At 43.4% G+C, this 25,003-nt stretch overlaps 1 protein-coding gene across 1 annotated transcript in view; it reads left to right on the top strand.

The window, feature by feature from the left end:
* The window catches only part of polr2b (RNA polymerase II subunit B), a 33,139-nt gene that overhangs the window by 4,920 nt on the left and 3,216 nt on the right, over positions 1-25,003 (top strand). Inside the window, exons 3-24 of the mRNA XM_040002074.1 lie at positions 4,329-4,401; positions 4,799-4,911; positions 4,995-5,214; positions 5,412-5,570; positions 5,750-5,914; positions 5,995-6,191; positions 6,279-6,398; positions 6,566-6,752; positions 6,853-6,996; positions 7,082-7,221; positions 7,302-7,413; positions 8,464-8,618; positions 8,715-8,913; positions 9,006-9,174; positions 9,250-9,346; positions 9,421-9,515; positions 11,279-11,529; positions 11,603-11,692; positions 11,876-11,983; positions 15,977-16,090; positions 16,169-16,329; positions 16,435-16,630. Of these exons, the coding sequence (XP_039858008.1) occupies positions 4,329-4,401; positions 4,799-4,911; positions 4,995-5,214; positions 5,412-5,570; positions 5,750-5,914; positions 5,995-6,191; positions 6,279-6,398; positions 6,566-6,752; positions 6,853-6,996; positions 7,082-7,221; positions 7,302-7,413; positions 8,464-8,618; positions 8,715-8,913; positions 9,006-9,174; positions 9,250-9,346; positions 9,421-9,515; positions 11,279-11,529; positions 11,603-11,692; positions 11,876-11,983; positions 15,977-16,090; positions 16,169-16,329; positions 16,435-16,630 (3,265 nt within the window). The remainder of the gene's footprint in view (positions 1-4,328; positions 4,402-4,798; positions 4,912-4,994; positions 5,215-5,411; positions 5,571-5,749; positions 5,915-5,994; positions 6,192-6,278; positions 6,399-6,565; positions 6,753-6,852; positions 6,997-7,081; positions 7,222-7,301; positions 7,414-8,463; positions 8,619-8,714; positions 8,914-9,005; positions 9,175-9,249; positions 9,347-9,420; positions 9,516-11,278; positions 11,530-11,602; positions 11,693-11,875; positions 11,984-15,976; positions 16,091-16,168; positions 16,330-16,434; positions 16,631-25,003) is intronic.

The raw sequence follows: 25,003 nt of genomic DNA, 5'->3' as shown, positions 1-25,003 counted from the left end.
ACCGTTAAGGCAGGAATTGCCACTCCTGTCCCGGGTCTCCTCTCCACCCTACCACACCTGTGAGAGTGACTTCCAGGGGGCGGGAGATTAAAGTACCTCTCAGATTCAGAGACTGGGACTATCTCCTTTCTATGTTCTAAGGGCAGAATAATCCCTTATCAGGACTGAGGGTAGTCTACCCCCGTGATTTCCTGCGTTCTGACAACACTGTTTTATGTTTAAAGTACTTTTGTTAAAGGGGGAGATGTTGTGAAATCTGTTTATGTTGTCCTAGTAAGGCTACCATGGGGGCAGCCACTAGAGGTCACTAGAATACTGGTGTGTATATGTGTTTTCCAGAAATTGATGTAGCCACGTACACTGCTGCTACAATTCAATAAAAAGCAGTTCGTGCTTGAGAACCCTGCGTCTTATTGCCTCCGATCATGACATATGGAGAATAGAAGGGGGCTGTCCACAGCTGCTCCCTTCCTGACTACCCGTCCGTCTAAGGACACCTTGTGACGTAGGTAGGTAGTGTCCTTATGAGCATCCTTCCCCTGAATTTGGACACAGCCTTTTATTCCTCTACTCTCTAGAGAAGAGTGAACTCCAACTCACTAGGTCCTCTAACTAGTGATGGGCAGATGAAGCTTCATGAAGCACTGAAGCTTTTCATCCAATTGGTTCACCCCAGCGCAAAGCTTCTTGAAGCTTCATTTGCTCTAGTAGGACATCTACTGGACGTAAAAATATTAGTTGGCATGAATTTGAAGAGTGTGGCATTTTGCACACAGCCTGTAAATGTCAACAACAAAAGGAGTGTGTAAACATGTATTTGTGTGATGGCAGTATACTGTGTATATTTATACTGGCAGTATGGAAAATTATCATTTGGAAATGCTTAAAATGGAAATGATCATTTACTGTGAGGTGAGGTGTGGTTGGGGTGCGGACAGTGGTTATGCTTTTGTAACGTTCAGGTAATGGACAGCTACACACTGAGGCTTTGAGCCTCAGTCCTGCCCACATTTTATTCTGTAAAAACTAAATTTTCACTGCTTTTATGACCTTTTTAGTGGGGAGAACATAGCTAGGATTTAATGATTTAACAAATCTTTTAAATTCTTTGTCCTCCACAATGCTAAATGGCTGGGAGTCCTCAATCACCATGCTAACCAGGTCTTCATCTATTTGAGATTGTTCTCCTGAGGAAAGACAATAAAAACAAAGCACAAATATCACACACGTACTTAAACCGTTGTATAATATTGTTATATCATTTGTAACATTACTGCTGCTATATTATCATGGCATTTGATGGCTCACCTGGTCTTGCTCCACAATCGGTGTTCCCCTTATTCTCATGCAAAGCTCTGTCGGTTCAATACTTTGGTGTCACGGTTCGATATTTTTTCGATACAAAAAAATGTTCATGCATTTTTAATTTGTCATTTATTAAAATTATAAATATATATTTTAACTCAAAAGTACAGTTTTTAAATTTAACCCTAACCCTTGTGCGTGTTTTTTATTTTGACAGCGAATGCGCACCTGCAGACCACTTATGTGCAGCCCTGGTTATTTAGCTTGTCATATTGCAGCCACAGAAATTCTTTTGTCCATGAAACCATAAAGCTGCACTTTCTTTTTGCCTTATAGTCTGATTTGTCATAACTTCTCCGTTTTGTGGTAAGCTTTTCTTTGGCTGTCACTTCTTCACCCTGACCTGTCTTATTTGGCTCAGCAGAACTGAAATGCTTTTACACGCTCACTCACATAAGCTCAGCGATTCTCTGCGCGATCAACCTCTCACATGTTTAAGCTTGCTGCGGGAGATTTCACTTGTCATGTTTGCATAGTAAGCTAACGATTAATAAGACGATGTCAGAGGAATTGGTGCACAAATTATCATCACTCACAGATCAGTGCTGTCGCTCTCTATACACAGTTCGCGCGATTGCAAAGTGAAAGCAAAATAACAAGCGCAAATTCAAACGCGACTTCAATATGTCACATATTGACAGTGGCTCACCGATGCCAATGACATAATTACCCAGCTACATTTCTGAAAGAATGCAAAAGCATTGACATATATTTTTCCTACAATAGCCCGACGGGCAGGGAAGAGATAGATTTTGGTAGCCCGACTGAAAAAATCGCTAGCTCCGGGACGTCGGGCTAGCGATATTGCAAGCCCTGTATCTGATTGAGGAATCACTCATCTTTGGAAAAGAGAGTTTATTACAGAGAAATGGCTCTTTCCAAAATAAAAGCTATACTATCCGCTTCTTCTGGGCTATATTCTCAGCAGCATAAGGAGAATCATGTGCTAACAGCTGTCTAAATGACTCGGCTAAAGTTAGTAGCATGCTTGTTGTTTTTGTCTTTGCACTAGGATGATGTCGGCGTAAATGTGCAGTCATATTCGTTGTGTTCCCACTAGTGCTTTCAGGTTAATCTCGTTGAAATGACCTTAACGCCACAACACGGCAAATCTCCGTTAACGAGCTACCGCCGATCGCTCCGTGCATGGGGCTAGACGGCAAACACGTTAACGAGCTAACTGCGCTAACACACTAGTTCACACCAATGTAATTGAGCATTGCATGGCACATCCAACATACTGTTTTACTTTAGTCCATGACTCGCTTACCTTCAGGGTCATACGTCACATGAAAACCAAAATAATTCCAAACGCCAGATCTGAATGTTGCAAGTAGAGCTTAACTTCTGTCTCGCTAGCTTGCCCTGCGCTCTTCCTTCTGACTATGCTGTCTGTGTTGAGCGCTCAGTGGATCTGCGCTCGACAGTGCAGCCTAGGCGGAGTAGTCGAACACAGATTCACTGAGCACTCAACACAGACAGCATCGTCAGAAGGAAAATTGATAAAATAAATTACAAATGTTGTATTGTTCGATACATATGCGTACCGAACCGAAAGCACTGTATCGAACGGTTCAATATCGATACGAATATCGTTGCACCCCTAATATATATATATATATATATATATATATATATACGTGTGTGTGTGTGTGTGTATATGTGTGTGTGTGTGTGTATATGTGTGTGTGTGTGTGTGTGTATATATGTATGTGTATGTATGTATGTTCTTCCTCTACACCCCCCCCCCCCCCCCAATTTTTGCACATGTCGAGGAGTGTGTCAGGCTACATTTCACTGTGTGTTATACTTGTATAACTATGCATGTGACAAATAAAGAACCTTGAATATAGACAATTTTATTTTATGTCTTTGTTGAGCTTGCATGTTTACCTTCTTTTATTAGTGTGACCTTTTTAAATTTTAATATTGCACAATTACAATCAAAGAGTTAATTTTTTGTCAGCTGTTATATGCAGTAAACTATTTAAAAACCCTGCAGTTACTGAAATGGAAACCAATGAGCAGCTCAAATTGAAAATTCTTGTTTTTCCCTCTTTTGAATATTTATTATTGCTCATTTATAAGACACAGTTATTTCTTATCTGATTTCTTGATTAATTGGTGAATCAACAGATTACCGGATTAGTAAAATAATCCATAGCTGCAGCCCTAATCCAGAATAAGAGTCTGGTTAGATCCTATATATCTACGACTGCATGGTCTCCCCATGTTTGCGTGGGTTCTCTCCGGGTACTCCAGCTAGTGGGGATAGGTTAACTGGAAGTTCTAAATTGTCCGTATGCGTGAATGGTTGTCTGTGTCTATCTGTCAGCCCTGCGACAGACTGGCAACCTGTCCAGGGTGTACTCTGCCTCTCGCCCTAAGACAGCTGGGATAGGCGCCGCCATTGTGGACCCTGAAAGGGATAAGCGTGTGTTATCTGGCTTCATGGATAGATAGTTGGGCGTATCGAACGCTGCACTGAGGTCTAGCAGGACAAGCACAGAGATAAGTCAGAGGCTATAAGAAGATCTGTTGCCACAAATCTGAAACTGAATTAAATGATCATCTGCTCTGTAGAACAGTTCATGTGTCTGCCATTTTGAACTCAGCTGCAGGTAAGGAATCAAAGTTGTACCAACACCAGACCAGCGCTGGTCTAGTGATCAGTCCACTGATCAACATTGAAGTATCGATCAGAGACTGGACAGGTAGATGTTAAGCTTGGGTCATGCGATGGCCTGACAGGGTTTTTTTTTTTTTTTTTTTTTTTTTTTTTTAACTGAGTGCAGAATCTGGCATGAGCCTGTGAGGTTCTGACGGGGCCAGCACAGCTCTTATTTTGATCTCTCTCTCTCTCTCTCTCTCTCTCTCTCTCTCAGCTCTTATTTTGACGAGAAAGGGCTGGTGCGGCAGCAACTAGATTCCTTCGATGAGTTCATTCAGATGTCTGTTCAGAGGATCGTGGAGGACGCTCCACCCATCGACCTGCAGGCTGAAGCTCAGCACACCTCAGGGGAGGTGGAGGAGCCGGTGAGTACCACCAGGTGTGACTGAGAATGGGGGGAGGGGGGGTAGCTGTGTCACATGGGGCGACGTGGCTCAAGAGTTGGCAGTTCGTCTTGTAATCGGAAGGTTGCCGGTTCGAGCCCCGGCTCGGACAGTCTTGGTTGTTGTGTCCTCGGGCAAGACACTACTGCCTACTGGTGGTGGTCAGAGGGCCCGGTGGCGCCAGTGTCCGGCAGCCTCGCCTCTGTCAGTGCGCCCCAGGGTGTCTGTGGCTACAATGTAGCTGCCATCACCAGTGTGTGAATGGGTGGACGACTGGATGTGTAAGGCACTTTGGGGTCCATAGGGACTAAGTTAAGCGCTTTACAAATACAGGCCATTTACCATTTACATCACCGACATCACTGTGTTTTTGGTGTAGCCTCGGTATCTCCTGAAGTTTGAGCAGATCTACCTGTCTAAGCCCACCCACTGGGAGAGAGATGGAGCACCATCTCCCATGATGCCCAACGAGGCACGGCTGAGGAACCTGACGTGAGTTTTACCTCTCGCCTGTCTTTGCTGTCGTTTCCTGTTCACCCCTTCTCACATCCTGTCCCATTTCACCTGCCCCTCAGGTACTCTGCGCCACTGTATGTGGACATCACAAAGACAATCATCAAGGAGGGAGAGGATCAGCTGCAGACGCAGCACCAGAAGACCTTCATTGGGAAAATTCCCATCATGCTTCGCTCCACGTACTGCCTGCTAAGTGGCCTGACTGACCGAGACCTGTGCGAACTCAACGAGTGCCCATTGGACCCTGGAGGTTACTTCATCATCAATGGGTCAGAAAAGGTGTGCTTTGACATCATTGCGTGGCAAGCTGCTTACTCGAGAGAACGATGATTCTGCTACGCCCGCACGCCGTGTCCTGCTTACAAGCTAACAGGCGCACATTCATGTCTTTGCATTGTTTTACATGGAGCGTCATACACTGATACCGCATCAGTGTCATCAGGCAGCCGTGTAAACAGATGTGTCACTGTTTCCAGGTGCTGATCGCTCAGGAAAAGATGGCCACCAACACGGTGTACGTGTTTGCCAAGAAGGACTCGAAGTATGCGTACACCGCAGAGTGCCGATCCTGCCTGGAGAATTCATCCCGCCCAACCAGCACGATCTGGGTCAGCATGATGGCTCGAGGAGGGCAGGTGAGTTACCTGGAAGCAGGAAGTGAAGTGAGCACCCAAGCCGGGCTGCGATTAACTGAGAAGAGCTCATAACATTGAGTTAGAGAGATGAGCGATGCTCTTATTTCTGTTGTTGCAAACAGAACGTTGTCTGCCAATTGACCCAGACCACTGATTATTGATTGCTGTTAATCTCTCAGGGAGTGAAGAAGAGCGCCATAGGTCAGAGGATCGTCTCCACGCTTCCCTACATCCGACAGGAAGTTCCCATCATCATCGTGTTCCGGGCACTGGGCTTCGTATCGGACAGAGACATCCTGGAACATATCATTTATGACTTTGATGACCCTGAGATGATGGAGATGGTCAGTCTACGACGCATTAATGATTTTTTTTTTGATTGTCTCAGTCTGCAGGTAGTAACTTTTAACCCCGCCTACTTCAGGTGAAGCCCTCTCTGGACGAAGCTTTTGTGATCCAGGAGCAGAACGTGGCGTTGAACTTCATTGGCTCACGAGGCGCAAAACCCGGTGTGACGAAGGAGCGACGAATTAAATACGCAAAGGAAGTCCTGCAAAAGGAGATGCTGCCACATGTCGGTGTAAGCGATTTCTGCGAGACCAAGAAGGCCTACTTCTTAGGGTGAGTCACACCTGAGGCTGACTGTCGCACCTGAGGCTGACCTGAGTCACGCACTTGACAGGAATCCTTCTGTGTTTGTGTTTTCAGGTACATGGTGCACAGGTTGCTGCTCGCTGCTCTCGGCAGGCGGGAACTGGATGACAGAGATCACTATGGCAACAAGAGGCTGGACCTCGCCGGGCCATTACTGGCCTTCCTGTTCCGAGGGTGAGGACTCTCTGTTGTCGACCATGCAGATTTTGTGTACACGCAGGTTCTGTTACTCAAAGAATGCTTTCCAGTGTGATGCTGTTATTGTTAATCAGCTTTCTGTTTGGAACTCGCAATCTGATTGGATGAAGGAATGACATCATTCTTCTTCTTCTCCTCATCAGCATGTTTAAAAACCTGCTGAAGGAAATCAGGATCTATGCTCAGAAGTTCATCGACCGCGGGAAGGATTTCAACCTAGAGCTCGCCATTAAGACGCGTATCATCTCTGACGGGCTCAAGTACTCTCTTGCCACAGGAAACTGGGGCGACGTGAAGAAGGCTCACCAGGCCCGAGCCGGCGTGTCACAGGTAAGCTTACCTGTAAACTGATGCTCACTCTGAAATACAAATGAGAGCCTGACACCTGCCGCTCTACCTCCACTGATGCTCATCATTTTTCTGTTCACAGGTGTTGAACCGTCTCACCTTCGCATCCACACTGTCTCACCTGCGCCGGGTCAACTCTCCTATCGGTCGAGATGGAAAACTGGCGAAACCTCGACAGCTGCACAACACGCTGTGGGGGATGGTGTGTCCGGCCGAGACGCCCGAGGTAACGCTCACCTGGCAAGTTGTAAGATTGGTTCACCTTTAACACAGCGATCCGGCGTATTGATTGTGGAGTTGATGGTTTGCAGGGTCACGCTGTGGGGCTGGTGAAGAACTTGGCCCTGATGGCCTACATCTCTGTGGGCTCGCAGCCATCGCCCATCCTGGAGTTTCTGGAGGAGTGGAGCATGGAGAACCTGGAGGAGATCTCACCTGCGGCCATTGCAGAGTCCGTGACCATTTCATAGTCAGACGAGGTTATTAATTACCCTGCAGGTGTGTAATGTGTGTCCTGCTTTAACATTTTAGTGCCACTAAAATCTTTGTGAATGGCTGCTGGGTGGGAATCCACAAAGATCCAGAACAGCTGATGAATACACTGAGGAAACTCCGCAGACAGATGGATATCATCGTCTCTGAGGTAACCACTGTTGCACACATCCACACGCGACCAGTAATCAATACTGGAATGTTTACACGGTGGATGGTGACAGAAGGCATAAATCTGTTTTCTGCTTGTGAGACGTCACAAACACTTTGATTACGGCTGCTGCTCTGCTTTACCTGATAGAACAGGTAAGCTGGTTGTCTCCCCCTGCTCTCTGCTCTCATTGGTCATTCTCTCTGAGACTTGTAGTAATCAATAACTGTTTCCTGTTCATGCAGCCTGGATGCAATTGATTTAGCGGTGTGTTGTGTATACCGAACAGTACACTTCACCGATTTCCATCACACATCAAAAGTAGACAGTAGGGCTGCCACGATTAGTTGACTATCAAAATCGTCGACGACTAATTTAATAGTCGCCGCGTCGTTTGAAGCTTTGTAAGATCCCGAAAGACGCAGGAATAAGTAGTAGGATTTAAGCGTGTAATAATGGACTGAAACAGAAGATGGCAGCACTTCATGTACAAGGATGCCAGCTGCCGTTAAACCCTGAAGAACAAGCTGTGTCCGGTATCGTAGCTGTGTCCAAATTCGGGGACCGCATCCTTAAGAGGCTGCATTTACTCAGGTTAAACATGATATACGAGTCACTTAGATAACTTAAACATGTTATTGTTTGTTTTTTTCAGTTTTATTTGTTCCTGAGTAAATCAGTTTGGCTGCGATTAAAGTTATAGTTTTTACACAGCTGAATAAACGTCAGACAGAAAACTGATTATACAGAAGTGTGAGATGGTCGAGAGTTTACTCCAGTGTCCTGTTATATTTTAGATAGCAAGGAGCAGACGGCTGAGTTTATTAAACTCCACCAAAACAATCTGCAAACTTCATTGAAAGTTTAATAAATTATCTTCTTGTCTTTATTTTTAGTTAGCACATACCTGAAACACTATAAGCTGTAAGCTAATTCAAATGGTCATTCAAACTGTTTACCTGATCAAATATTTGATGGTATTTAATTGAAATCCTTGTTAGGCCCACCAGGCCGTTGATCAATCACTGAGAACTCGCCTGACCGTTTCAGGTGTCGATGATCAGAGACATTAGAGAGCGTGAGATCAGAATTTACACGGACGCTGGACGAATCTGCCGACCGCTGCTGATTGTCGAGAAACAGAAACTGCTGCTGAAGAGACGCCACATCGACCAGCTGAAGGAGCGCGAGTACAACAACTACAGGTGAGGCAGAATACAGACAGTTGAGATGGTGCTGAAGGTTGGCAATTGCTGCAGATGCTTCAGGTGGTGTTGACATAAATGTTCTTTGGCACTTAGCTGGCAGGACTTAGTGGCCAGCGGTGTGGTGGAGTACATAGACACCCTAGAAGAGGAGACCGTCATGCTCGCTATGACCCCAGATGACCTCCAGGAGAAAGGCGTGGCCTATTGTTCCACCTACACCCACTGTGAGATCCATCCATCTATGATCCTTGGAGTGTGTGCGTCCATCATCCCATTCCCTGATCACAACCAGGTACTCAGACAAAACAAACTAATAAACAAGCAAACAGATAAATAGATAAGCAAGCAAACAGGAAGCTCGGGCCTGAACACGCGTGTTTTCAGTCTCCCAGGAACACATATCAGTCCGCCATGGGGAAGCAGGCCATGGGTGTTTACATCACCAACTTCCATGTTCGAATGGACACGCTCGCTCACGTGCTGTACTACCCTCAGAAACCACTCGTCACCACCCGCTCCATGGAGTACCTGCGCTTCAGGGAGCTCCCCGCAGGTATGCTCAACTGCCCACTGAGATGCTCAACTGTCCACTGAGATGCTCACGTATAAAAGTTCTCACACCTTTCAGGTATCAACTCGATTGTGGCGATCGCCTCATACACCGGCTACAACCAGGAAGACTCTGTGATCATGAACAGGTCAGCCGTGGATCGAGGCTTCTTCAGGTAAGTTGTTGGCTGATGCACCTGTGACCACATGTGTGACAGGAGTGTTAAAAGTTAAAAATTTCACCTGGCAGGTCTGTGTTCTATCGGTCATACAAAGAGCAGGAGTCTAAGAAAGGCTTTGATCAGGAGGAGATCTTTGAGAAGCCGACGCGTGAAACCTGTCAAGGTGAGAACTCATTAATTAATCTTGGTTCAATTCAATTTTATTTATACAGCACCAAATCACAACAACAGTTGCCTCAAGGTGCTTTACATTGTAAGGTAGACCCTACAATAATACATACAGAAAAAACAACAATCATATGACCCCCTACAGGGCTCTAGAGTGCGACCCATTTGGTCTTAGGTCGCACCGGTGCGACCAACTGTTCAAATAAAAAATAAAAAATAAAAAATAAAAAAAAAAGTCTCTGCAACTCTGAAAGTGTCCGTGGGACACTTTCAGAGTTGCAGAGACTTTTTTTTTTTTTTTTTTTTTTTTATTCAGCGTGTTCAGCGTCAACAACAGACACACATTATGCCCATATTGTGGTCTAAATCAATCAGAGATGGTCAGGGACATTAATTAATGGCAGGACTTCTTTGAGCAGTTTTGTAGGAATGGGGTCTAAAAGACACGTTGATGGTTTGGAGGAAGTAATTATTGAAGTTAACTCAGAAAGATCAATTGGAGAAAAAGAGTCTAACTTAACATCAACGGTACTAAAAGTAGCTGTAGATAATACATCTGTGGGATAGCTAGCCGGGGTTCAAGGCTCACTAGAGCCGGCAAGAACAGCGAACTCCGGGCACATCATTTTCAAACCCCCGCTGTCTTTCTCTACTCAGGTTAAACATGATATATAAGTCACTCAGATAACTTAAAACTGTTATTGTTCCTTAGTAAATCGGTTTGGCTGAGATTAACGTTATAGTTTTTACACAGCTGATTAAACAGAAGTGTGAGATGGTCGAGAGTTTACCCCGGTGTCCTGTTATATTTTAGATAGCAAGGAGCAGACGGCTGAGTTTATTAAACTCCACCAAAACAATCTGCAAATTTCCTTAAAAGTTTAATAAATTATCATCTTGTCTTTATTTTTAGCTAGCGCATACCTTAAACATTTAAAGCTGTAAGCTAATGATAGTTATATAAGAGCAGATGCTGCTGGTGCAATAAGCTGGACGTTTCACGTCCAATGGATGCATGATCTGATTAGTCGACTAATCCCAAAAAAAACCATTGGTGACTATTCGACTATCAAAATAATCGTTTATTGCAGCACTATTAGTGAGGAGGTGAAATTATTAACAAGATGATCGACCTCTGTTGGAGTAGCGTTCAGATAGCTGCTCAGCTCTGTGTTAGTACAGCGCTTTCAGAAAGAAATCTACTGTGATGGGCCCTGGAAGACAATCGATTATGATTGCAGGTTTCTAGTTTGACATGTCTCAAAACAAAATCAACACTTACTCTAGTGTTTATTCCCCAGTGGGTGTGTCACAGTGTGGGGAAAAACATTTAGACACATAAACAGGTTGGTGGTGTACCCAGGGCTTCTGTTTAACACTACGCTTCCTCCTCACGGTCACCCAGCCATCATGTTTTCCCAGCTGCTTGGTACTGTCTGCTGGAGGAGAACTAACAGAGCCTTCGCTACCTTGGTACAGAGCTGCAAACACTACACTACAAGTATCATTGTGAATGTAATCAACAGAGTGCGCTTTGGATAAATCATGTGAAGATGCAGTATGAAATAAGAAGTTCTCTATAAGCTTTAATTAAATTGGTTACATAGATAACCTATACAAGCTGTGCACTGGAACAGGAAGTGATACTCTACTGCAGAGAGAGCCACACCCAGTGTGCCATTTACAGAAAAATACTTCGGGTCTGACAACCGGTCAGGTTTTAGGAGGCGGGGCTAATCATATTCTAATCACGCCCAGGGATGCGACATGCCATCTATGACAAGCTGGATGACGATGGACTCATTGCACCTGGCGTCCGTGTTTCTGGCGAGGACGTGATCATTGGGAAGACGGTGACACTGCCAGAGAATGACGACGAGCTGGATAGCACGAACCGCCGCTACACGAAGAGAGACTGCAGCACGTTTCTGAGGACCAGTGAGACGGGCATCGTGGACCAGGTCATGGTGACCCTGAATCAGGAGGGCTACAAGTTCTGCAAAATCAGGGTGAGCGCACACCTGAGACACCTGAGAGGTCAGATGACACGGCCACAGTTTAACAGCTTCGTGTTTCCGGCAGGTACGCTCTGTCCGAATTCCTCAGATCGGCGACAAATTCGCCAGCCGACACGGACAGAAGGGAACCTGTGGGATCCAGTACAGACAGGAGGTAATCCCAGCAGGTCACGTACCTATCATCAGGGCACCGCTCCCCATACACACGAAGGATTCATTAAAGTTATATATTTTTAACACAACAGGAAAGGAAACAGCAAAGATGCTCAAAGTACAAAAACAATCAAAACTGAGATTTTATTTTTGAAGGCTCTCATTGATTTGCTTTATTTTGAAGGACATGCCATTCACCTGTGAGGGGATCACTCCTGACATCATCATCAACCCTCACGCCATTCCGTCCAGAATGACAGTCGGCCATTTGATTGAGTGTCTGCAGGGGAAGGTAACGATAATTACACATCAGTTTATTCACATAGTGCCAGTCACAACAACAGTCAAATTGTAGCAGATCTTTAATTAATTTATAACAACTGATCTTTAAGGTAAAGAAGTCTAACTCTGTGACAAAGTACTTTTTTTTTTCTCATAATAAGGCTTTTATTTTGACAGTTGTGGTAGCGTGTGTCTTCCTGAAAAGATTCCTGAAAGCTGTTAGCTCAGGCTACTCTGCAACCCTGTGCTAGATTTAAAGCCCAATTTCAGATCTCTTGCTTCTCTTACCTGATGACAGGTAAATGAAGAGAAAAAAAATGGCCTGTATTTATATAGCGCTTTACTAGTCCCTAAGGACCCCAAAGCGCTTTACACATCCAGTCATCCACCCATTCATACACACATTCACACACTGGTGATGCAGGGCTCTAGACTAACTTTTTGCCATGGGCGTACCGGTACGCCTAACTTTAAAAAGTTAGGCGTACCGGCACAAAAGTTAGGCGCACACAAATTTTATAATAATTGATATAATATAATGTGTTTTTCTGGATACACTGTGCTTTTTCAGCATTCAAAGATTGATGACACCGTGTCAGAGCACTGGCTATGAATTTCAGAAGGATCAGGCCTTAACTTAACAGAGAAGTTAGCAATAGTTCTTTTCCTATTACAGCTACATCCACTTCTGTCGTGCCTAGGCTGCTCACTAGGGCTGGGTATCATCACTGATTTCTATAATCCATTCGATTCCGGTTTTCAACGTCCCGATTCGATTCAACTTAGCCTCAGACAGTCAGAAATATTATAATTCTGATCACTTATCAGTACTGACTTCATCAGAATTGTGAACATCACAGCAGATGCCTTTGTGTGAAAGTAACTGAGAATAAAACACAGAAAAACATGAAGGAGATTTTCCTGGTCTGGCTTTTTATAGCAGATAACCTTAAAAATATTCTACAATGTTCTGCATATAAAGTTTAAATTTCTTCAGTATTGAACAACAGAAAAAAATAGGCTTTCTTGTCCGAGGTCATTTAAGTGAAAAAGAAAAAGACAGCAGCCACAGCGCTGTAAACAACGGTAGACTGGTGGGTAATAAGCGAATGAATAATACAGAAAACAGAGATTGGAGACGGGAAACTGTTCTTGAAGTACAGAGAGAGAGAGAGAGAAAGCTAGCTGTGCATGAAGTGTGATTTTAATAGTCGTGGAAGCAAAACAGCAAAATTCATGACGACATCGATCAAATGTGAAGCGCAGTTTGCTGCTTCTTTTGCTGCTTCTTTTGCTGCTGGCTCGGTGAATTTTGGTTGGAGAGAGACAAAACCTGCAGCTCAGAATCAGTGCAAAAAGACGTAATCACAGCGCGGACCGGACGCATCAGAACCGCTAAGCTCCGACAGCGTGTCCGTCTACAGCCGTCGGGTGAGAAAGCCGAGAAAGACAAAGCTGATTCTGATGCGTCGGGTCCGTTCTGTGTTTACGTCTTTGTGTGGAGTCCGTGTACCTGCTCTCATTTGCTGTATGCTTGTTGTTGAAATGGTTTTGTGAGCTTTAATCTGAGAATCTGGCGTTTCTGGCAAAACACAGTTATATTTAAAAGTCGATTCAGGATTTAATGAATTGATATCGCTTTATTCAAGCTACTCACCTCCCACTTCCACCTGCACTTTCAACTGGACCACGGCCAATCAGAGAGGTCCCGCCCCTGACTATCTCTGATTGGTTTAGTCCACGATAGGGGCATAATGTGTGTCTGTTGTTGACCACAGGGAAGGTTGCAAATTTTTTTTTTTTTTTTTTTTTTTTTTGCTACCCAAACAGTTGGTCGCACAGGTGCAACCAAATATTTTTTTTTAGTCGCACCACTGAAAAATTGGGTCGCATTTGCGACCAAATTGGTCGCACTCTAGAGCCCTGTGATGGCAAGCTACATTGTAGCCACAGCCACCCTGGGGCGCACTGACAGAGGCGAAGAGTTTGGGTTATTTCACACCTTTCATTTTGACACTGTGGGGATCAGCTGCTAGCTGCTGAAGCCTTCTGCACTATCAGAGGCTCAGGTACCTAAGTACACTTTTACTTCACCGTAAAGACTCATCTGAGCACCAGGTGTGGAGTTTTGAAGCTAACGCTGCTCATTTGGATGTGGAGGACTGAAGATGGTGTGCAGTTAAAATAAACACCTGTGCACTTGTGGGCCTCATAATTAGAAATCTCTGCAAGAACGATTGAAAAGAACGTATGATACGATGCGATGAAAGTGTGAATAAAGTGTTTGCTAATGATGTTAGCAGCTCTGTGTTTAAGTAAAATCTCTTGATGTTGGGCAGAAAATGAAGTGAAGTTCACACATACAGTCGTGGCCAAAAGTTTTGAGAATGACACGAATATTAGTTTTCACAAAGTTTGCCGCTTCAGTGTTTTTGGATCTTTGTGTCAGTTGTTTCTATGATGTATTGAAGTATAATTACAAGCACTTCATAAGTATCAAATGCTTTTATTGAGAATTACATCACGTTTATGCAAAGAGTGAATATTTGCAGTGTTGGCCCTTCTTTTTCAAGACCTCTGCATGTTGCCAATCAACTTCTGGGCCAAATCCTAACTGATGTCAACCCATTCTGTCATAATCAATGCTTGGAGTTTGTCAGAATTAGTGGGGTTTTGTTTGTCCAACTGCCTCTTGAGGATTGACCGCAAGTTCTCAATTGGACTGAGGTCTGGGGAGTTCCCTGGCCATGGACCCAAAATGATTTGTTCCCCGAGCTACTTAGGTATCACTTTGGCCTTATGGCATGGTGATCCATCGTGCTGGAAAATGCATTGTTCTTCATCAGACTGTTCTTGGATGGTTGGAAGAAGTTGCTTTCAGAGGATGTTTTGGTTCCATTCTTTATTCATGGCTGTTTTTGGCAAAATTGTGAGTGAGCCTACTCCCTTGGATGAGAAGCAGCCCCACACATAAATGGTCTCAGGATGCTTTACTGTTGGCATGAGACAGGACTGATGGTAGCGCTCACCTTTTCTTCTCCGGACAAGCCTTTTTCCAGATGCCCCAAACAATCGGAGAGGGGCTTCATCAGAGAAAATGACTTTATCCCACTCCTCAGCAGTCCACTCGCTGTACTTTTTGCAGAATATCAGTTCGTCCCTCATGGTTTTTTTTGGAGAGAAGTGGCTTCTTTGCTTTCCTTCTTGACACCAGGCCATCTGCCAAAAGTCTTCGCCTCACTGTGCGTACAGATGCGCTCACACCTACCTGCTACCATTCCTGAGCAAGCTCTGCACTGGTGGCACTCTGATACTGCAGCTGAATCATCTTTAGGAGGCGGTCCTGGTCCTTGCTGGACTTTCTTGAGCGCCCTGAAGCCGTCTTCACAATAATTGAACCTCTTTCCTTGAAGTTCTTGATGATCAGATAAATGGTTGATTTAGGTGCAGTCTTAGTAGCAACAACATCCTTGCCTTTGAAGCCATTTTTATGCAACACAATGATGTGTTTCCTTGCAGGTAACCATGTTTAATAGGAAGAACAACGATTTCAAGCATCACCCTCCTTTTAATGCATCCAGTCTGCTATTCTAACTCAGTCAGCACATAATGATCTCCAGCCTTGTGCTTGTCAACATTCTCACCTGAGTTGATGAGAACATTATTGAAATTATCTCAGCAGGTCCCTTTATGGCATGAAATGCTGAATGATGAAATACAGTGGAAATTGAATTTTTGAGATTAAGTTCATTTTCATGGCAAAGAAGGATTTAGCAATTCATCTGATCACTCTCCATAACATTCTAGAGTACAATGAAATTGCTATCATAAAAACTGAAGCAGCAAACTTTGTGAAAACCAGTATTTGTGTCATTCTCAAAACTTTAGGCCACGACTGTAGGTGTGATGGAGCCTCATCGTTGTTGCTTATGTTGTGTAAACAAAGATAAACATGTACCCGAGCTTTTGACTTGCAGGCTGACGGGTGACTCTCTTGTTTCAGGTGTCTGCCAACAAAGGTGAGATCGGTGATGCCACGCCATTTAACGATGCCGTCAACGTGCAGAAGGTGTCAAACTTGCTGTCTGAATATGGATACCATCTCAGAGGAAATGAGGTCAGCGCAAGGTCACACTTCCTATTGGCGGAGTCTGATGCTTTTGAATATTTATATTGAGTACTGGTTTGTGATCAGGTTCTGTATAACGGCTTCACTGGGAGGAAGCTGACGTCTCAGATCTTCATCGGCCCAACTTATTACCAGCGCCTGAAGCACATGGTGGACGATAAGATCCACTCGAGAGCCCGCGGCCCGGTCCAGATTCTCAACCGACAACCCATGGAGGGGCGCTCACGGTGAGTAACGCACCTGTCCGTGGCTGTGCATGACTGCGCCCGGCATCAGCCTGCCTGTGCTCAGTAAAAAGAGATTAATGTCTGATCTCGTCCGTCCATCCTCAGTGATGGTGGTTTGCGGTTTGGCGAGATGGAGCGTGACTGTCAGATTGCTCACGGAGCAGCTCAGTTCCTGAGGGAGCGTCTGTTCGAGGCGTCTGATCCCTACCAGGTGCACGTTTGTAACCTGTGCGGACTGATGGCCATCGCCAACACGCGGACACACACGTACGAATGTCGTGGTTGCCGCAACAAAACCCAGGTAAGCATGATCAATATTAAGTCCGTCAAGGTTTCTGGCACAGCTGTGTTGAGCAACCTGTATCAGACTTGTGCTGATCTGTCCATGGCGCTCTGCCTATACTTTTTTTTTTTTTTTTTTTAAATGGCTGCTTGTGTCTCCACGTGTACTGTGTTTCTGCATTTCTACCGGTCGTGTAAATTCATGTGGCACTTTGCTGCGGGTAGAGGTCATCAGCATGCGTGTTTGCCCTGAGTTGTGCTTTGTGTGCAACAGAGCAGCCATGGTACCATAGAAATGCTGTTTAAGTGCTTGATTTAGACATAACGATCGGTTCTTACCATGTGTCTAGATGCGCAGCCGGTACCTCATTGGTGGATACATACAGGGAGTGCAGAATTATTAGGCAAATGAGTATTTTGTCCACATCATCCTCTTCATGCATGTTGTCTTACTCCAAGCTGTATAGGCTCGAAAGTCTACTACCAATTAAGCATATTAGGTGATGTGCATCTCTGTAATGAGAAGGGGTGTGGTCTAATGACATCAACACCCTATATCAGGTGTGCATAATTATTAGGCAACGTCCTTTCCTTTGGCAAAATGGGTCAAAAGAAGGACTTGACAGGCTCAGAAAAGTCAAAAATAGTGAGATATCTTGCAGAGGGATGCAGCAGTCTCAAAATTGCAAAGCTTCTGAAGCGTGATCATCGAACAATCAAGCGTTTCATTCAAAATAGTCAACAGGGTCGCAAGAAGCGTGTGGAAAAACCAAGGCGCAAAATAACTGCCCATGAACTGAGAAAAGTCAAGCGTGCAGCTGCCAAGATGCCACTTGCCACCATTTTGGCCATATTTCAGAGCTGCAACATCACTGGAGTGCCCAAAAGCACAAGGTGTGCAATACTCAGAGACATGGCCAAGGTAAGAAAGGCTGAAAGACGACCACCACTGAACAAGACACACAAGCTGAAACGTCAAGACTGGGCCAAGAAATATCTCAAGACTGGTTTTTCTAAGGTTTTATGGACTGATGAAATGAGAGTGAGTCTTGATGGGCCAGATGGATGGGCCCGTGGCTGGATTGGTAAAGGGCAGAGAGCTCCAGTCCGACTCAGACGCCAGCAAGGTGGAGGTGGAGTACTGGTTTGGGCTGGTATCATCAAAGATGAGTTTGTGGGGCCTTTTCGGGTTGAGGATGGAGTCAAGCTCAACTCCCAGTCCTACTGCCAGTTTCTGGAAGACACCTTCTTCAAGCAGTGGTACAGGAAGAAGTCTGCATCCTTCAAGAAAAACATGATTTTCATGCAGGACAATGCTCCATCACACGCGTCCAAGTACTCCACAGCGTGGCTGGCAAGAAAGGGTATAAAAGAAGAAAAACTAATGACATGGCCACCTTGTTCACCTGATCTGGACCCCATTGAGAACCTGTGGTCCATCATCAAATGTGAGATTTACAAGGAGGGAAAACAGTACACCTCTCTGAACAGTGTCTGGGAGGCTGTGGTTGCTGCTGCACGCAATGTTGATGGTGAACAGATCAAAACACTGACAGAATCCATGGATGGCAGGCTTTTGAGTGTCCTTGCAAAGAAAGGTGGCTATATTGGTCGCTGATTTGGTTTTGTTTTGTTTTTGAATGTCAGAAATGTATATTTGTGAATGTGGAGATGTTATATTGGTTTCACTGGTAAAAATAAATAATTGAAATGGGTATATATTTGTTTTTTGTTAAGTTTCCTAATAATTATGCACAGTAATAGTCACCTGCACACACAGATATCCCCCTAAAATAGCTAAAACTAAAAACAAACTAAAAACTACTTCCAAAAACATTCAGCTTTGATATTAATGAGTTTTTTGGGTTCATTGAGAACATGGTTGTTGTTCAATAATAAAATTATTCCTCAAAAATACAACTTGCCTAATAATTCTGCACTCCCTGTATGTTGGATTTATTGATTGGCTCTAGTGTGAACACTCAAAGCGGCCCGCATGCGCAAAAGAAGACGTCACACACAACGCGCTCTGTTTAGACCCAGAGCAAACAATATTGTTTGACTGATGGCCCTTAATATAAAGACTTCGGACTTTACGTTTCCCAATTTTTGCTTTAAGTTATTTTGTTATTCACATAATAATGTAGATAACCTAATAATGATCCTTATAGCTGTTTTAGAGGAGCGGTGCTTCAAAGGATAGTTGCAGATTTGTCATAATCTGCAGATTATACAGTACAAATAAAATGTTCATGTTTCTCCAACGTTGTCTTCCCAACAGTTTCACTGACATCTACACGGGATGGCCAGGAAGCGTTCGCGATGTCTTCTCGGGCGCTGATAATTGGCGTCTGTCTTGTGTCAGTGACGTAAAAGACGGATTTAATGCGACATGACCGTTCAAACAGCAGTCGCTTTCTAAAACATCGGATATGTATCGGATTCAGTACCACATACGAAAGTGACCCAGGTCAGATTTGAAAATATCGGATTTGTGCCGTTCACACTGTCATACCATGATCGGATATGGGTCGCATAGGGTCAAAAAAAAAAAAAAAAAAAAATCGGATTTGATGCGCTTTCGCCTGCAGTGTGAACGTAGCCTTAGTCCCTATGAACCCCAAAGCACTTTACACTACATCCAGTCATTCACACAAACACTGGTGATGGCAAGCTACATTGTAGCCACAGCCGCCCTGGGGCGCACTGACAGAGGCGAGGCTGTCGGACACTGGCGCCACCGGGCCCTCTGACCACCACCAGTAGGCAACGGGTGAAGTGTCTTGCCCAAAGACACAATGACCGAGACTGTCGGATAGGCCTGGGCGATATGACCCAAAATTCATATCTCGATATTCTTTAGCTGGATGGCAATATAAGATATATGTGTCAATATTTTTTTTTAAAGCCATAAAGTGAGAACAAAAAGAGAGTTCTTAGTCAAAGCTGTGTCCCAGCTTTCACACAGGCACTTTTATTAACATAATGCGTAGATGTACAAGAAAAAATTACTCAGAAATAAATTATGAGCATTTACTGGATTACAATTACTTTTTTCAAGTAACGAGTAAAGTAAGGGATTACTATTGCAAAAACGGTAATTAGATTACTGTTACTTTCCCGTAAGCACACTGCGTTACTAAAACCATGATTTCTTTTTTGCGAGTGTGACATTCGTGGCAACAGCTGTGTGCAGATCAACAATGGATAATATATTGAGTGCGGAGAGAGTACGAGCATGTAGCATTTAAAGCGTGGAAGTACTGACCTTACTTTGAGTTTGATTCCATAAAAAGTGACAAAAACATTAGCGTCTGCTGTTCACTGTGTGGGAAGAAAACTTCTTTTTACAGCGAAAAAAAATCCCTAAACTTCCGAGCAAGCACCGAGTGCGCTACGACGTAATGGGAAATTCAGAGAAACTCGCGGATTCTTCCACTGACCGCTGCGGCAGACCTACACCAGGGCAAACCTCCGCCTAACCCACTCCTGCTATACAGGAGAAAATAGAGCAACAGGACCGCTGAGTCTTTGATTTTATTTATTTTCAGCTGTGTTTTACTTGCATCTATTTGAAAGACTGAGTGTAAACACAAATATTTTATTTTATGTGCTGGAATGTGCAGAAAATAGGTTTAAATGCTCAACAAATTTCTTCCAGTCAGAGAATGGTGCATATAATAAAATTTTTGCTTGGTGTATAAAGTTAAAATATTAAAACTAATAAAACGTTTTTAAAAAGTTTTAAAAAGAGACTTCCATTTGGTTACATTTTGTATGATGGATTATGTAGAAAAAGTAGAATTGGGCTGAAAGATCTATCACTTCTATCAATCGTGTTTTTAAAAAGTAACTAAGTAATTAATTACTTTTGAAAATAAGTAATCAGTAAAGTAACGGGATTACTTTCGGGGAAGTAATCAGTAATTAGTTACTGATTACTTTTTTCAAGTAACTTGACCAACACTGGTCCTTATACACACACATTACGGTAATATTACGTTGAAGCAGAGTACGTATAACTCTGCGAGGCTCCTCTGTAATGCTCCAACAATCCATCAAGCAGTTTCGTAGCTTACCAAAGTCGTACCAAAACATTTTTGAAAGGTTTCTGAGCGCCGTGTGCCACATAAAATCGGTTTGCGGTCAGTAAGCACAACCAGAATTCATACATAAGGCGCACTGTCGATTTTTGAGAAAATGAAAGGATTTTAGCCCGGTCAGCTCATTAATGCGTTGACACTGTCCAGACCCATGCATGGGGCGATCCGCGGTAACTCGTTAAGAGATTTGCCCTGTTAATGCAGTTATGTCGTTTACCGACCAGCTCCTCTTTGATAGCTGCGTGTCCATCTTGTCATTGCCTGCAGGTGAAGCGATGGGGGAGGGGGAGTTGTGTTCAGTGAAGGAGAGGCGAGGCCGAGTAACGTTGCGTAGAGACAAAAGTGGATGAAAGAGAGGCAAACTTGCGGCTCCACAAGTATAGTTCAACATAACATAGACTATATCGATATAAACAATATTGTCACATCTCATATCTCATATAAAAATATATCGATATATTTAAAAATTCCATATATTGCCCAGTCCTACTGTTGGAGCTGGGGCTCGAACCGGAAACCTTCCAATTACAAGACGAACTGCCAACTCTTGAGCCACGATCTCCCCACACACTGTGACAGAGATTTCAATCCTGAGCTCACGATAAATCCACCAACAGTGTTGGGAAGGTTACTTTTAAAATGTATTCCATTACAGAATACAGAATACATGCCCCAAAATGTATTCTGTAACGTATTCCGTTACGTTACTCAATGACAGTAACGTATTCTGAATACTTTGGATTACTTAATATATTATCATGCTTTTTACAACAACGTGAATGTACTATTGCTGTGTGATTTATTACTATTACTGAAGGTCCGCGACTCCAAACTGTAGTAAAGGGACCTCTGACTAATACCGCGGGGTCCCTGTCGGCTCGTAGCCGAAAAATAGCTTTACTTTGTTGTGTGGGTCAACTTTTCTTGCGAGAGACAGAGAGAGGCGTTGAAAGACTGCTCCAATGGAACTTATTGTTTTCGGAGGAAAACACGAACACGGTGTACAGTCGAGTCTTAATAGCTTACTTACAACTGGGCTCGTCAGGCACTCTTCTTGGCTGAAGTGGTTATTATTATATTTACATGCTTCCAGCTCCCGTTTTTGCTCGATGACAACTCGTACCTTTCCACTCCCCTTTTTTTCCCTCCTCGCGCTCACAGACCCATAACGTGTATGGCAGTCCATTCTCCCTGCAACACGGACTACACTGCCCATGATGCTACATTCTTTAGAGCTATGCTTGTAGCATTCTGCCTGTTAGCTTAGCACAACAACAACAACAACGAAAAGGCGCTCTCTCACCCAGGAAACACACAGTCGCAGAGAGAGAGAGAGCGTTGCCCTGTAACCATGGCAACCGTAACGCTGCCGCCTGGAACAACAGAACGTAGCTGTCAAACAAAACCCAAACAGTCCTGACCCGCGACAGTATGAAACAGGAAAGTACCGCAGTGTGACCCATTTATTTCAACAAAGTAACTGTATTCTGAATACCACCTTTTTAAACGGTAACTGTAACGGAATACAGTTACTCATATTTTGTATTTTAAATACGTAACGGCGGTACATGTATTCCGTTACTCCCCAACACTGTCCACCAATAGAAACATCTGCAAATGTATTCAGTCTGAGCGCTGAATACAAGAGGAACAATTAAAAGAGGAACAAAATGTTCCAATCATCACACAAAAAGAGAGATAAGCAAAATTAAGTGACAGAATTTTCAAGCCTTTGCTTATATTTATGCCATTTAGTCCAACGTTGTTGAAAGAGATGACCTTTTAGTCGTAGAAGGAAAGTCAGTCTCTCCATAAGATGCATTTCCTCTATAATCTCTAGCACTAACTCAGGGAGGATCTGTCTTAAGCCAATTCCTTGTTATGGCCTGTTTAGATGCGATCAACTGGATTTTAAAAATATATCTGTCCTTTTTTAGAATCAAATCTCTGGGTAGCAAGCCCAGTAATAAGATTCTGGGATCCTTAGGGATGGCATAGGACATGATGTTATCTGTTAACTTGGATATACTGTCCCAAAAGGAAGTCAATTGTGTACATGTCCAAAAAATATGAGAGTGATTGGCGTTCGGGTGGCCACACTGTCTCCAACATTGTTGCTGGTGCCCTTGAAAGTTGTTAGTAATATGTGGAGAAATAAAGAATCTAAAAGTTTTCCACCTGAATTCCCTCCACCTTTAGGAGCTAGTTGATGTTTGTTGTGTGGTACACATTTAGAGCCAATCACCCTCTGACAATCCAATTTTCAACTCTGCTTCCCATTTTGACTTCACATATAGTGTGTTGTTGCCATATTGTTTTTGTAGCCCTTTCTAGTGTTTAGACACTGTTTTGGTGGGCAGACATTTGTAGGCATTTGTAAAGACTTTGACAAGATCAATTTCTGGGGAGGAGGGGCCCTTTATTTCTGTATTGGAAAAAAAAAGACGAACCTGCAGATATCGCAACAGATCCGTATTTTCCAGATTGAATTCTGTTTTCAATTTTTTTTTTTTAAATGATTTAAAGGTGCCTGCTTCTACAAACAGACACAGAGCAGTTAAACCAGCAAACAATGTTGCTGCCAAGTAATATCCCTTTAAGTTGGGGAGGGCCAGTCCGCCATGATCTCTATCAATTTGAAGGGTTTTAAATTGTATCCTTGGTCCAGCTCCTGCCCATATAAAGTGTGATATTAACTTGTCTCAGGATTTGAATTGAACATCTGGGATTTTAATGGGAAGAGCCATAAAGAGATATAAGAATCTGGACAACAGATTCATCTTCACAATCTCTATTCTTGTACTAAAGTCCGGAGTCAGTGAAGACCAGCGAGTTGTGTCCTCCTGAATTGAGTTCAGCAGATTATCAAAGTTCAGGACTTGTGTTTTAGTAATATTTCATTTATAACCAGACAGGGCCCCAAACTCTTTCAGAGTTGACATGAGCTCAGGGGGTGACATATCAGGATTCAGGCTCAATAAACAAAGCGAAGAGCGAGGGGCTGAGCATCCTTGCTGGGTGTCTCTATTCAATTGAAAACTAGAGGATAGATGTCCATTGATCTTTAACCTGGCCACCGGGTTACTGTATAATGATTGTATACATTTAATGAACTTGTTGAATCCTAGACGCTCTAGTACCTTATAAAGAAAGGGCCAGCTGACCAGGTCAAAAGCTTTTTCTGCGTCTAGGCTTACTAGTGCCATATTCAGTTTCTGATTCTTTGCTTCTTCTATAATATGAAGCGTTCTTCTGATACTGTCATGTGTTTGACGCCCTTTTATGAAGCCTATCTGATCTTCGTGTATTAAATCCAGCAAATGGACTTCTAGTCTTTTAGAAATTATTGAGGTAAATAATTTATAGTCTACATTCAAAATAGAAATGGGGCGGTAAGATTTACAGTATTCTTTATTTTTACCCTCTTTAGGTAGGACAGATATTACCGCCTCACGCCAGGATGGAGATATTTTAGCATTATCGAGGGTCAAGTTAAAGGATTCGAGTAAAGTAGGGGCAAGTTCCTCTTTAAATATTTTGTACCACTCATTTGGAAATCCATCACTACCAGGGCACTTATTTGCTTTAAAGTTACTGATTGCAGTATCTAATTGTTCTCTAGTTATGTGTGCATAAAGCTTCATTCTGTAATAATCCAAGAGAAGGAAGAGCTAAAGAGGATAAATATTTCTGCTATTGGGGCTGGACACGAATATAACGATTGGTAGTAGTCATTAAAAATTGTGTGAATTTCTACCGGATCATAAATCAAGTTACCGTTAGAGGGGTCCCTGATCCCAAGGACAGCATGCTTTTGTTCCTGCTTCCGGAGCCGCCTAGCTAGAATTTGTTGCTTTCGGGGATGATTCGTATAGGGATTGCTTGCAGAATCTTAATCTCTTTTCCAATTCGTCTTACACTAACACTTTTATCTTGTTTTTAGTTACTCTAATTTGGTTGACCAAGCTTTGATCTTTGCCGTTTTGTTGTAGTTTGATTTCTACGTTTCTCAGATCTTTTTCGAGATCATCATATGCTGCCCTTTTACCTTTTTTTTTTTTTTTTTTTTTTTTTTTTTTAGATGAGCCACCCTTGAAATCAGTCTACCCCTCACTGCCTTAACCGTGTCCCACACCACAATTGCCTTAACCTGACCATCGTTATTATCTCCTGTGCAACTGGTTATTTCCCCCTTTAACTCCTTTATAGCAGACTCTTTATTGAGGATACCTAAGTTCCATATTGTAGATTTGGCAAAACTTGATAATTGAACAGATAAATAAATCATA

This window comes from Simochromis diagramma, unplaced genomic scaffold (genome assembly GCF_900408965.1).
Source record: "Simochromis diagramma unplaced genomic scaffold, fSimDia1.1 OVJJ01000738.1, whole genome shotgun sequence".
Classification (NCBI taxonomy): Eukaryota; Metazoa; Chordata; class Actinopteri; order Cichliformes; family Cichlidae; genus Simochromis; species Simochromis diagramma.
The sequence above is the reverse complement of the archived record's forward strand: the minus strand, read 5'-3'. Positions and strand labels throughout refer to the sequence as shown.